This window comes from Lathamus discolor, chromosome 3 (assembly GCF_037157495.1).
Source record: "Lathamus discolor isolate bLatDis1 chromosome 3, bLatDis1.hap1, whole genome shotgun sequence".
NCBI lineage: Eukaryota > Metazoa > Chordata > Aves > Psittaciformes > Psittacidae > Lathamus > Lathamus discolor.
In genome coordinates this window covers 72,970,951-72,985,442 of record NC_088886.1, presented here as the reverse complement: position 1 = coordinate 72,985,442, position 14,492 = coordinate 72,970,951, and the positions used below count along the sequence as shown (strand labels likewise).

Below are 14,492 nucleotides of genomic sequence, written 5' to 3'. Positions count from 1 at the left end.
AAAGATGATCAGGGTTCTGGGGCATCACTTGTGAGGAGAGATTGCGGGAGCTGGGCCTGGTTAGTCTGGAGAAGAGCAGACTGAGAGGGGGTCACACCAATGCAGATCAGTATCTCAGAGGTGGATGCCAGGGGGATGGTGCCAGGCTCTTGTCAGTGGTGCCCAGCGACAGGACAAGGAGCAGTGGCCATAAGCTAAAACACAACCTCCACCACAACACAAGGAAGAACAAGGTTGATGGTGGCAGAGCACGGGAACAGGCTGCCCAGGGAGGTTGCGAATATCGCTTTCTGGAGACATTCCAAACCCACCTCGACACATTCCTGTGTGACCAGCTCTGGGTGGCCCTACCTTGTCAGGGTGTTGGACTGGATGATCTTCAGAGTTCCCTCAATCCTGATGATTCTTTATTTAGGAAGTATTTTCCCCACCTCTGGTTTTCCAGCAAGTAGCGAGGTTGGACCACATGGAAGGGAATGCACACCGCAGCAGCAGGACACCAGCCTGGTGGCAGCTTCATAAGGGAACCATGGCCATCCATCCATCCATACTTTCCTGTGCAGTGACTGGGGGCTGGACTCAGACACCCCCTATCTCCCCATGGCCAGAGCCAACATTCCCAGGTCTTTCCCATCTCCTTGTGGGTCGGATGCTCTAATCTCCAATCCACTGGGGTCATAGCAGGGTCCCCACATCCCCCTTGCACAGCCCAGGATGTGGCTCCAGCATCACCCTTCCAGCTGCCTGACTGGTGGCTCCTGCCTGCTCTGATGCCTCCGTTGGCCCTGGTGTTGCCCTGCCTGCACAGCATCACTGGTTCATGAGGAGCTCCCAAGCAAGGAGGACAAACACTGATGACCAAGGGCTGTGTGGGAAGCACCATCATGAGACAAGGGGACCACAACTGTGTCAGGCCAGCAGTAAGGAGGGGACAGCAGGGTATGTCCCAGTTGAGGGAGAGGGGCCAGGTCACTGGCTCCCTGGGGACCCACCACTCAGTACTGAGACCCCTCCATCAGCTCCAGGATGCTGATGTAGAGGCGTTCGGGGGCATCCAAGCCCCAGATGAAGTCCCAGTGGTTCCACTCGGGGATGTGACTGTAGGTGACAAGGTGGGCGATGCGGGGCAGTAGCAGGCGGATGTCTCTCCAGTCAGCTGCCCAGTCGTTTCCTCCCGACCACACTGCAGTGGGCACGGGCATCTCCTCCACATGGTACAAGGGAGGTGTCTCCTGCAGGGGTACAGGGGGCTTTGAGGAGCTGCTGCTGCTGTGGTCAACCCCTGCAAGCCAACATGTCCCCACACCACAGAGCCCTGGCACCTCCAGCAACCAGCACTGCTGGTGCAGCCTCCTACCTGGTGGTAAATGGCTGGGTTTTCACTGCCATAGTCAAAGGCTTTGAAGTCTCCTGATTTCATCACCTGCAAGGAGAGGGTAGGTCTGTGGTGGGAGGCCAGGGAGCACCTTTGTGTGAGTACTGCATCTCCCAGCCTCCTAAAGGAATCACATCACGAGAGAAGGTCGTGATGCATGGAGGTGGCATCCCTCCCAGGCTGGAATTTCTACCTTTTTTAGCAGGGTGATGATTTGAACTCCACCTCAGCTCCTGTCGTTAGCTATGGGTTAACAAACTAAGGCATTGCATGTGGCACTTTGGCTGCTGCAGTGTGATGCTGGTACCTCTGCAGACCTGCTCATCACCAGCTCATGTGCAGGGTGCTGGTGGAGGACATCACACTGGCAAGTTTTCATTCAACAACCTGATCATTTTTGCTTTCTTGCACACTGTGGGCTCAGAGTATAGAGATATCAGTCCCAGGTATTGTAAGGGTTGCTTCTACGCTAGGAACCTACCTGCGCCCAGTGTATCACGGTTTTGACAGATGTCCTATCCGGATAGTGGGATGTGTACACATCCAGTCGCGTCTGTAAGGAAACACATTCAAACTATCATAGACTAGAGCACAAGTGTGATGGGGAGCAGCTGAGGGACCTGGGGGGTTCAGTCTGGAGAAGAGAAGGCTCAGGGGGAACCTTATCGCTCCCTACAACTGCCTGACAGGAGGATGGAGCCAGGAGGGGCAGGGATGGGACAAGAGGAAATGGCCTCAAGCTGCACCAGGGCAGGTTTAGATGGAGCTGAGGAACAATTCCTTCCCCACAGGGTGCTCAGGCATTGGAACAGGCTGCCCAGGGCAGGGCTGCAGTCACCGTCCCTGCCAGTGCTCACACACCGTGGAGATGAGGCCTCAGTGCCATGGGGTCAGTGGTGGCCTTGGCAGTGCTGGGGAACGGTTGGACTGGATGAGCTTAAAGGCCTTTTCCAACCTGGTTGATTCTAAGATTCTATGATTGCTTTCCAATGGACAGGAGTAAGGATGGCAGTTGCCAAATGATGCATTTCCCAAAACAGCCACTGCTGAGTCAAGCTGCCTAGAGAGTCGGGCTAGGAATATAATCCTCATTAAATCCCCATTGCTCTCAGACATCTCCAGGAGAACAGTGAAGGATGAGGTACCCTCTCGCTCCTGGAGATAACCTCCTCTGGTCTCAGGGAATGTGCACAAGGCTTTAGTGACTACTTGTGGTCACCCAGATGTTGCTTCAGCAGGGTGGGCAGGAGCAGGAGCTGCACCCAGAGGTGCTGGTAGGATGTACAGCTGCTCTCGGTGGCAGTGGGTGCTGCTGGGTGCTCCCAAGCAGTGCAGCCCAGGGCTCTGGCTCTCTCATCCCCACACGGAGCGCTTGCACTCACCATGTTGAAGTTCTTTTCGTTGTAGCCACCCAGCAGGAAGAAGAGGTTGGCACAAGGCTTGTGCAGCAGCGGGTTCCTGCAGAGCTGGGGGAGAAACCTCCACAGCTTCCTTATCCGCAGCAAGGCATCTGTTCTGCCAAGCAGGAGCTGCAGAAGCAAAGGGCAAGTTTGGTGTCTGGCGCTTCCCTTCCTTGAGCCTGGTCCTCAAAGTGTCCCGCCCCTGACGTGCCACCAGCCGCTGTCCCCTGAGCTGGGTGGGGAGGGGATGGGTGGCACTCGCATGGGTCAACCCTGCTTCTCCTTTGCCCCCTGCCCTGCTGCAGCATGCACAGCTCAGTACAGAGGCGATGCTGACTGAAGGGCACCAGGGAAATCAGTACTCGGGACTCTCTTCTTCCCCCTAGGTGCTGGTTCATTGGTCATTAACATCAATCAGCACAGTAAAGCTGCTCTTTCCCAGGTGGGCTGTCCGTGAATTCAACAAGAGCCCCCACAGAAAGACCAGCTTCAACACGTTGAGATCCTGCAGATGGAAGGCAGACATGCACTCAACAGAGTGACCATGCAGGATGCATCTGCAGCTGATGCATCGTGGCTGCGCCTATAAATCAGCAGGAATTAACTGTCTCCCGCTGTGTCGGATAGCCCCAGGGGCTGTCTGGGCACGATCCCTTTTCTAGCACTGGTGTGTTTGGGAGAGGAGAGCATGGAGCAATCCCGTACCTGTAACGTCTTGAATTGCCTGTCTAGAAGGAAGGACAGTTTCATGATGGGACTTCTGGCGTGTTTGACTGTCACTACCGGAGCCAGGGCAAAAAACAGTTTGATTTTCTGAGCCAGTTCTGGCATGGATGAAAAGGCAATGAATGCTGAGGAAACAGAAAAACAACCTAAGACTGGATTCATCTTTCTTCAGGTGCTTAATCTGAGGGTTTGCTTGCCCAGACCTGTTTAGCTGGCATTATACCCAGTTAGAAACCTGGGATCTCTTCCCACCTTTCTGCTTAGCTTGATGTCCAGAAGGAGACAAAGCCTTAGTCCCTATAGTTAGAAGTGGCTGATGAGGCATTTCAATGATTACTAGTGATGGGAAGTCCTGCCCCATTCACCAGGTGAAGGGAACAGTGCTGTCACCTTCCATCAACCCCTGATAAAGGGTGTCATCATCACAGATTATCTCATACCCCTGATGGCCAGGTGAAAAGAAACACAATGCATTTCATTGGAAAGTAGAAGCTGTGACATCCATGCAGACACCTTTGGTTTTGATGCAGGATGCTACAATTTGGTTTTCTAGGTTGAATTATAGTTGCAGCAAGGAACTTATTGAGATCACCAGGAGCTTTCTGACTGCTCTAGGAGCAAGCTGGTCCTCCTAGATGTCTGATATGAAAAGCATGGCTTGTGTGCCTCACTGCAAGAGACCTTCTGTCTGCCTGCTTGTCAGCCGTCAAAGATTGGACCTCTCTGCTTTCTGCGTACAAACACCAAAATGCGTGTTTTCAAGGTGGTGCAGGCAGTTCTAACACACCAGTCGTGCAGCCCTGGGAGTAGCCAATGTAATAGATCTGCTGCTGTCCAGTCTTCTGCAGGATGAAGTTGATCATGGCTGGGAGGTCGTACATTGCCATCTCATGGAAGCTGCAACACAGGAGCAATTCACTGGTTATAAGGTACCACCAGGAGAGCAAAGTTCCCTGTGAATTTTGGCTGTCTTGCATTGCTTCTATACTGAAGGGCTTAATATCCATGGCTGATTCACCAGGAGAAAATTCCTATGAGACAGGAGAGCCCTGTGCTGGGTGAAACTGCCCAGGGACTGAGTGTATCCCTCCTGCTATGACCTCATCCTTCCCTGAAAGGGCTTAGTCCTCCCATAGCCGTGGACAGCAGTGAAGAAGCTGTGCAGAGCCTGGCCAGCTGTGCATGCAGGTCTGCAGCCCCAGAGCTGCCTCTTGTCAGGGTTACAGCACCAGCTCTGCTCCTAAAGATGCTCTTTCTCTGCAGTGAATGGAGCACCGGTTACTGCCCATGTGCTTTTTAGTGCGATGAGGTGAAGCACAGACCTGCTTTATCAGGCTTTTCTTGTTGGAATCAAGTTTATGAGCTTGGGAAATCCAGGACTGCTCTGAAGATCAGTTCTGGAGAGGCAGTAGCATTGTAAAAAGCCATTCTTGGAAACAAGGTTTCTGTGGGCAACATCTAGGAGAAGGGTATGTGGCAATGATGACTCTGGACCTCTTGCTGGGGGGTTTGGCGAGGGAAGTCCCTACAGAGGCCCCAAAATAGAGCTGATGTCTCTGCAGGATGGATGTCCTTATGCATGCAGCAGGGCCAGGCAGCTGCAGGGAGCTGCTGGCACCGTGTCAGCAGGCAGGTCTGCACAGGTACCTCCAAATCCCTGGCACATCACTGGGAATGCTGGGGGAGGCCATACCGGAGACGAGGTGCTCTGACTTGCCTGCTCAGAGGCACCCACCTCTGCCTAGAGGTTAGTGACAGGCAGAGGAACTGGCTGTGCTATTGTGATCCACTCCAGCCCACCTGAAATCCCAGAATTCAGCCTGGTCAGCGGAAAGGTGCTGGTGTCGCTGGGACCAGCTCGTCCCTCGGTTGTTTCCCAGCCAGACGTCATAGCCAGAGTCTGCGAGTATGAAGCCAAGGCTGTTGTTGGATAGGTTTTCCACCCAGTGGCTGCCTTCTCCGAGTAAGCCGTGCTGGAGAAACACGACTGATTTGGGCTCTGGACATGAAAGAAACAGCATACTGCACTGAACTGGAATTACCCTGCTTATTCACCCCAAATTTGGGCCAATAAAGCCTCTTTCTCACACTGCCAGAGAACATACAATGTGCATTTGAATGACATCTCCTGGTGAAGCAGTCCTTGCCTTAGTTACCTTGTGGTGGTTGCCCTTGTTATCTCAGGCTGGAGAGCTGCAGATGTCCCTCCTAAACCCTTCAGACCCCACAAGCTCATCCCCACAGGCTTAGTACAGTGGACACTGAGAACAGCCATGTAAAAGCTCAAATGTAAAGGCTCATTCCTGAGATTGTTCAAACCCCAGAGCTGCAGATTTGGGGGGGGGGGGGGGGGGGGGGCGGGGCAGGAATTAAATGCAGATATATCTCTTCAGATACATCTGCACCCTCTGGACCTTTTTGAGGCTCAGGTCCCCGCTGGATGTGACAGGCAGTTGCTGTGGTGCAGACACACTCTCCTGTGCTGGCTGCTAGGAGTGTGACTGTAAATCTGAGAAGTACTGCACATTTGGTGTTTTTGCTGTCACAATAAATGCTCCCCTGGCTGCTCAGGCTCATCTCATCACCTGCTTGTTATATTAAGTCTGCTTGGTATTTTTTTTGCTGCCTTCCTTGTGAAATAGAGACATACCTCTGTTCCTAGGATTCGCTCTTCCATAAGGAATCCTGTTAAGGCTGACATAGTAGCCATCACGAGTCAGGACTTCATACTCCTCACTGGGGTACCCTCTGTGGCAGATGATTTGGCTCTGGGGAAAGAAAAACACAGGTAGGAAGCTCAACCTCCCCTGGCACAGCTTGAGGCTGTTTTTTCTTGTCCTATCACTTGTTCCTTGGGAGCAGAGCCCAGCCCCCTTCTGGCTCCATCCTCCTGTAAGGTAGTTATAGAGAGTGATAAGGTCCACCTGAGGCTTCTCTTCTCCATACGGTGCTCCATGAGATGCTAAAGGGAAGAGGAAATGCTCAGCTGTGGGCTGTGAGCAGGAGGGGGATGAGTGGCAGCAGGGCTCCCCAGCAGCATGCAGCAAGAAATGCATTTGAGATGTTTCCAAGCCCAGAGACTGAAAGAAAAAGGATTTACTGACAGCTGACATGTCATGTCACACTGAGCTGATGCGTGGGGCAGATAAGATAGCAGGGCATATCGAACCTGCTGAGCTGGGCTGACTGGAAGGGCAATAGGACAAACCCTGTAGGATTTGTCTCATGGTGCCTGAGGCTTTGCCCGAGCTTTATTTATGCTGAAAACTCCACAGACTGGCAAGTTTCAGTCTGGTGAAGTCCAGCTGTGGTCCTGTGCTTGCTTTGTCACACCATTGGCAGAAGGGATTAATTTCAGCAATTTAATTGCCCATGTCACAGGTCCATTCAAAACCACCTCTAGAGAGCTGCAGAACCCACCTGAACATGGCCCTGAGCTACTTGCTGCAGCTGAAAGAGAGAAGCCTTGCACAACTTAAGACCTTCCAGGAAGGTGTCTCATCAAATCCAGGCTGGGTTTATCCCCTTCTCTAACTAACCTGCTTGTAATTGCTCTTCATATTGCTGGGAGGAGCAGGGCTCCTTCAGGAAGCAGGGCTTGCTAATGATGGTATGGAGGCAATGCAGACCGCACTGCTCCAGAAAACCAGCACACATGATGACCCAAACCTCCTCCACATGCACCACCTCCATCCCTCTCTCCCCCAGATAAACATCCCCAAGCTGTTCTCCTGACTTACAACGTTCATGAAAGTCTCGGGATTTATGACCACCTCCTGCTCGACGGCATCTTCTGAGTTCACAGGTGCTGGTGTCAAAACCAGGATTGCAGTCAACAGCCACATCTTGTGCCTGTATAAAATATTTCTATTACTATTGCTGTTGCCATTGCTATTGCTGTTGCTGTGGCTATTTAACATTGTTATGAATGTCTGTTTCCACCTGGTTATGATGGGTTAGGTTCCTTATATACCTGAAGACCATATATCATGGTCTGGGCTGGAAGCAGAATGGATTCCCAATTCCAACTACCATTACAGTCCATGCAAGGCTCTTCATACTCCTCCATACAGACCAGATCTGGTACTAGGCAAGACCCATTTTTATATATTTAATGGTAAAAAGTAGAGAAACAGCTTTATAATGCAAGAACTGAAGTGACAGAAAATGCCGTTGGGCCAATTGTCACAGAGGGGGAATTAATTCGAAATGAATGAATGAATGAATGAATGAATGAATGAATGAATGAATTAATGAATTCAAAGTAAAGGTTTATGCTATAAAAGGAACACATTTAGTTTGGCTGGGCTATGACTATGTCTATACTTTTGCTGTTTTTCTATTGCTTAGCTTTTGCACCCAGAAGCCACTATGAACAGATGGATCCTATAAACTGAAACTGGTAGAGCCTCACAGGAAGACTATTTATAAAGTAAGTGTAGCTTGAAAAAAACCACCCCAGAAACCATTTTGATCACCTTAGAGACCTTTTTCCCAAGCAGAGATCTATTTTTGATACACACATTTCATATTAGATATGATTTTTAATCCCTTGACAGGCTCTTAAAAGTTAGTTTAACTCCAACCCAGTAGCATGAGTGCAAATCATCTCACCAGTCATCTGGTTGCTCTCTACCTCCCTTCTTCCTCCTCCTCATGGAGACGTATCATACTGATATATTCCCAGTAACTCTCTCTATGGTATTGCCAAGAGGCAAGTTACCAAGAACAAGAGCAATCAATGCTTTTCCACCCTCAGGATAGCTCCAATGCAAACCTGAATTATGCGAAGGAAAATACATTACCCGGCAGAGCCCACTGTCGTCACTGCTCAGGCTGGTGGTGTGAATGGTGGTGGCTCTATCATCACCACTATTAAAGCCAGAATATTGTGTCAGATCTCTGACACCATGCTGGACCACATCATGTGTCCTCCAATTAAGTGATGTGTGTGCTGGTCATATCTTTGATAACTTCCTCTGCTTGTCCATGTGGTCATGACTGTCGTGCTTGCAAAGGATTATGCTTCCAAAGGCAGTGGAGTGGTGCAGCAAGGAATTTCAGCTATGGATTTGCACCTTAAGCTCGTGGTAGCCACAGTAAAAAAATGTCAAGAAGTTTTCTTTCTAATGGATCATTTTCTAACTCCAAGGAGCTCTTTGGGATTGCCTCTTCTATGATGAAAGCTCCTGGGGAAATGAAAGGACTAGGACTCTATCAGCTTCACAAGGCCTCAGGGGTACGTCAACCTCTCCATAGACACGTCATGGCTTAAACCCAGCTGGCAGCTAAGTACCATGCAGTACAAGCACTGTTGAGATCCTCCTGTCATTCCAGAAATACAAATGGGTTCTGCCCCTCAGTGGCTCAATGGCATTAGGATATCAGCATTATTCTCAGACTAAAGCCAAAATGCAGCACCGTACCAGCTACTGGGGAGAGGATTAACCCCATCCCAGCCAGAACAAGGACAACACAGCAAGGACAGGCTCCTGCTGTTCCTTCACTGGCTTCCTGCATGGGAGGCATTTGGTGCACCACTCTTCAGGAGTGACAGTGGCTCATGCAATGTCCCATAGCCCTTATGCCCAAGTGGTAGCGTGTTTGCAGCTGACAACTTGCAAAACCTCTGCAACATTTCCTGGATAAGTACCAGGCGTAGGTTCTTGCTGATGGACAGCAGAGCCCGTGCAATGATTCCATCTGGGTGAAGTGGTAGGTATTTCACAGAGCAAAGGTGCTCATTCTCCACCTCCAACCCATGACCTTACAACCTACGCCTTTCTGTAGCTGCTTGGTAGCCACCTAAAATACTAAGCCTTTGGTTGGCTATCAGGTGCTTTGGTTGAGTAGACGTTTCCTCGTTATAGATTAGGCTGACTTCTAATATTCATACCAGCCATAGTCTCTGAGCAGTATGCGAACTGTGGAACACAGCCCAGATCAAGCAGGTGTTACTCCATGCACCAGACTGTAATTTTCTGTCAGTGCCACAACTGGTGACGCAAAGAGAGGCTGTGTGTGGGTGCTATCTTCCTGACAGCAGCTGTGGCCTGAGCCTTCACTGTTTCCTTACCTTACTTCTGTCCTTGTGCCTACTTTATGCTATTGCAAACGTCCTCCCACTCCCATGAGTGCAAAAATCCCTCTACATAAGATGGACTTTACAGGTTGTGTAGAGAGCAATTCCGGTGTGCGTCTCAGGAGGAGTTAGAAAACACCCTATGTATGGGGAAACACTTACCCAGCTTGTGTACTACTACTCTAGCATCAAGCCAGGCCTCACCTTTTACTTGTATGGTCAGCTACTTCACCCATTGTCAAGTCTTCTGTCTTCTACTTCCACGGAGTACTAGTTATATAATGGAGGTACTAAGTACTAGTATTAGATAGGAGGCAGCAAAGTTTTCTCCAGCATCCTCAGGCCATGGGGTGAGGCTGTCGGCACAGAGTATCAGTGCTGAGGCTTGTGTGTGATTTCACACCAGGACCTATCATAACTGTGGTAGGAAGGAAAGAAGCTGGAGCAAAGAGCAGTCAGCTTCTTACTGGGAAACTCTTGTGGAGCTTAGTCAAAGGAAGAAATGAAGACCTCTGAGTTATTTGAAGTTAGGAGACCCAAGCTGGATGTTTAGACGCACAGTATAGGTGGAAAGAGCAATACCATCATGACACTGCTGTGATTGTGCACTTAACAGAATTGTAAATAGTCACTAGTATAACCTACAGGCCAGGATGCCATAATACATGGTAAGATGCACAAAATTAGATAGACTAACATGGGCATCTTAAAATGAACCACACTCATGGGATTATTTTACGGCATTGTGGTGGGAACCAATGTAAGAAAACTCAAGACTGTTTAGAAACAGAAAGGTATTTTATTTAGCTTTCTAACCAAATAGGCTGTACCAATCAGCACTTTCACACACACACACTTTCAGAGGGGCCAGGATGTGTGCACCAAGTGGCCTGTCCAGGGTCACCTGGGTGTGATATGGAAGGCAAGGACTACCAGCTACTGAGTTCTCCATAAGCCTTCTGGGTTCTGTTTGAGGCCCAAAGGCCAAGTCTTTCTTGGCCTTAAGGTGCTGTAGGAGTCAGAAGTTACTATGACACGACATAATGCTTCTGCATCTCGTTTACTTCATGCTTCATAAATATAAGGCAATGTTGCTGCTGGCTGTCTCACTCTTTTGTTATCATAAGACTGTAACACATCCTGCTGTTGGGATAACAACAAGAGAAACAATCCATGAACCGTCAGCTACAGGGGGCCTACAGCATACAGGGGCAGCTGTATCCCCACTGCTGCCCTGTTAACAGATGCAGGTCTTCTGCTGATGAGTCACCTTCTCTGTGGCATACCACAGTGCAAGCAACACCTTCCTCAGTTTGATTGGTGTTAATCATGTGCTTGGCTATCAATGCATACTATTCCTCTAACTCCTGCTCTGGTGTATCTCCCAGTGTTCTCACGCATGTTCAAGTCTCCTGACTGTATGCTCAGAATGCTGGTTCTTACCTTCTATCCATTGCCCCTTGCCAAGCACAAGGGTAAGCCAGTCACAAGGAGGGAGATGCTTAACTAGCTGTCATCAGAACTGGGATCCTGAACTGGGGAGAGACTATCATTCTGATTTTAGCAACAAGGAACATCAAATCTTGTGTAATTCCTGTCAGATAAGCAGGTTTCCCTTGCAGTAACCTTGGAGAACCTTGCTCAAGTTAAAGAACCCAATGAGAAACAGTCCTAATCTGGTTGTACCTTTCCTAGTTTAAAGCCCCCTCCAGCATCTCTGATTACACACGTAGTAGGGATTTTACTCCTGGTAGACTTGGACAATGAAGCTTGATGAAACAGTGTATTCTTTTCACAACACCTTGCTAGAATTGTTTATGCAATGTTTATTCACAGTAATGAAACTGAATTAGCAAAGCATAAATGTGCCTTGAGGTTGGTTGTGAAATAGCTGAGATGTGGCCACCAGTGTTTTGTCTCATCTTACTCTTCCCCTGGTTCTTGGTTCAGAAGACCCCAGAACAACCCTGGAGTTCGTGGACTTCTTCTCTGATCTCTATTCATTGTACAATTGGCTTTGAAGAGTCTGCTAAAGCTAAAAGAGTTGGTTTTGTTCATGACCTGGGCCAACTTCAGCAAACTTGCTCAATAAATAAACACGAAATTTTATCATAGTGCTCTTGGGGTTATTTTAATGTTTATATTTATATATACATATAATTTGAGATGATATTTATAAATATATTTGAGAATATATTTATTTATATTTATATATTTGAGACCTTCAGGGAGCAGTAACATGTCCATGCAACATAGTCCAGGGTCTGGAATGGAGGCTAACATAGGCTTGTGAAGAGTACGGGAGATATACAAAAATACAAGCCTCAAAACCCAGTTACTGGCTCCCTGTCCCAAGCAATCTCAAAAGCAAATTTGGAAATAACATAGGGAAGAACACAGAAATTGCTTATGGTTTCTGAAATAAGAAAGCAACGTGTCCTCAACTGAGTAAAACTACTCAGCAAAGTTTGTGACTGCTGGAAACTGTTGTCACGCTTGCTGTTAAGGACCAAAAATGCATGTAAAGGGAGTACGCTATCTGACATAAGTCGATTAAACCTTACCCTAGATGAAACCTGGTACAAGTGAGTTTCTAAGTAACAGTGCAGGCCAGTATGTTGCTTAAAGCAGGCACCAAAGCATAACCCTCAAGCAGCAAGGACACTGTAGTAGATGTTCTCACCACCTCTCCAGTGTGGACGCAGACTGGAGCTGGACTACATGCTTCACAGTTCATGTGTGTGCTGCCTTTTCTTGCATTGACTATGATGATGGTAGAAAACCACAGGTCAGCAAACATGGTGCAACTACTGTCTTTTGAACAGGACTTGTTATGGTTTCAAGTCCTTTTAGCCTTGTGTGCCATAAGCAAGCAAGAATGGTTTTGCATTAGCACATCTGGAAGGACAGTAAGAAAGTGGCTGAATTCTGTGGCTTAAGCCCAGCCAGCAACTAAGTACCATGCAGTTGCTCTCTCACCCCACCCTCCCATAGCCCCACTGTAGCATGGGGAGAAGAATCAGAAAAAGGTAAAACCCATGGGCTGAGATAAGAACAGTTTAATAATTGAAATGGAACTAGAATATAATGATAGAATAGAATACAACAGTACCCTAACAGCAACACAGCAAGGTAAGATAAGGTAAGGTAAGGTAAGGTAAGGTAAGGTAAGGTAAGGTAAGGTAAGGTAAGGTAACATGAAAAAAGAGAGGGAGAGAAAGAAATAACCCCCCTTCCCCCCAAAAAACCCAAATGATGCACAATACAACTGTTCAGCACCTCCTGACCAATGCCGAGCCAGTCCCCAGACAGTAACCAGCCCTTTCTGGGTAACTCCCCCCATTTTATATATTGGGCATAGAATCACAGAAGCATAGAATAGTTTGGGTTGGAAGGGGCCTTCAAAGCTCATCTATTCCAACTCCCTGCAATGAGCAGGGACACCTCCCCCTAGATCAGGTTGCTCAGAACCACATCCAGCTTGGCCTTGAATGTCTCCAGGGATGGGGCATCCACCACGTCTCTGGGCAACCTGTGCCAGGGTTTTACCAACCTCATTGTAAAGAATTTTTTCCTCACATCCAGCCTGAATCTATCCTCTTTTAGCTTAAAACCGTCACCCCCCCATCCTGAAAGGCCACAATAAGGTCTCCCCGGAGCCTTCTCTTCTCCAGGCTGAACAACCCCAACTCTTCAGCCTGTCTCCTTAGCAGAGGTGCTCCAGGCCTCTGAACATTTCTGTGGCCCTTCTCTGGACCCTCGCCAACAAGTCCATGTCTTTCCTGTGCTGAGGACTCCAGAGCTGGATGCAGGACTGCAGGTGGGGTCTCACCAGAGCGGAGCATAGGGACAAAGGGCATGACATGCTGTAGTATGGAATATCTTTGGCCAGTTCAGGTCAGGTGTCCTGTCTCTGCTTCCTCCCAGCTCCTTGTGCCCCTCATCACTGGCAGAACATGAGACTGAAAAGTTCTTGATTTAGAGTAACAACTAGAACATCGGTGTGTTACCAGCATTATTCTCAGACTAAAGCCAAACCACAGCACTGCCCCAGCTACTAGGGAGAGAATTAACTCTATCCCAGCTGAAACCAGGACACTGGATGACCAGCATCCTTCACACATGTAGGCGGAGGACTGAGGCTGGTTAGCTCATGCAGGGACAATTAAAAAGGAATACTGCTGTGGCATGAATACATTTACCAGGGTGGTGAAGGCCTCATGCTGTGTTCTGAAGTTTAAGGTCAAGAGATTCAGTTGATTCAATCATCATGGGCTGATGTCCCAGCCTGGCCTTAGATGTGTGCCATCACCCTGGAGCTGCCTGATGACTTCTGACTTGCCTGACAGACCTGAGACATGAAAGAACTCCAGTCCCAGCAAGATCAACACAATCTGTTTATTGATCATAGCAATCCCACATGACAGAACATCATAATATTTATCCTATAAGCACCTTGATCGTTTATTGTTCTGTTTGATTCCAGATTGCTCTGCTTCAGCCATTACTGATCCTTTAATGGGAGACAGGAAGCAAATACCAGAGCACTTCCAGAATCTGATTTAGAGAGAACTTTGTGAAAAAGCAGTCATAGGAGATGCCAATGAATGAAGGTAATGCAATACAAACATCGCACCAGATCATTACCAAAGTGGCACAAACGTGACAACCTGAACAGAAGGAGAAGATACTAAACCCTGTAATTATTAGAAACCTTCAGAAGAAAATAACGTCTTGCAAGCTTTTCAGAAGTCTGTTGGGAAATGTCTTGCCAAGCTTCGGGTGTTTACTTACAGACACAGAGAAGTCTTCTTGCATTTGCATTGATACCCATGGCATGACAACGCAGCCCTGTAAGAATGCTGCTCCAGAGCAGAGCCCTGCCATAAATAACTAATCACAAAGAAAA

At 48.5% G+C, this 14,492-nt stretch overlaps 1 protein-coding gene across 1 annotated transcript; it reads right to left on the bottom strand.

Annotated features, from left to right (window-relative positions):
* Positions 1-995: 995 nt before the first annotated feature.
* On the bottom strand, positions 996-7,346 carry LOC136009995 (putative lysosomal acid lipase/cholesteryl ester hydrolase). The gene is made up of 9 exons (XM_065670562.1): positions 7,242-7,346; positions 6,152-6,269; positions 5,302-5,500; positions 4,289-4,398; positions 3,481-3,626; positions 2,758-2,904; positions 1,857-1,928; positions 1,358-1,423; positions 996-1,232 (listed from the first exon to the last, which is right to left on the bottom strand). Exons 1-9 carry the CDS (start codon positions 7,344-7,346, stop codon positions 996-998), a joined length of 1,200 nt encoding a protein of 399 aa, XP_065526634.1.
* Positions 7,347-14,492: the final 7,146 nt, after the last annotated feature.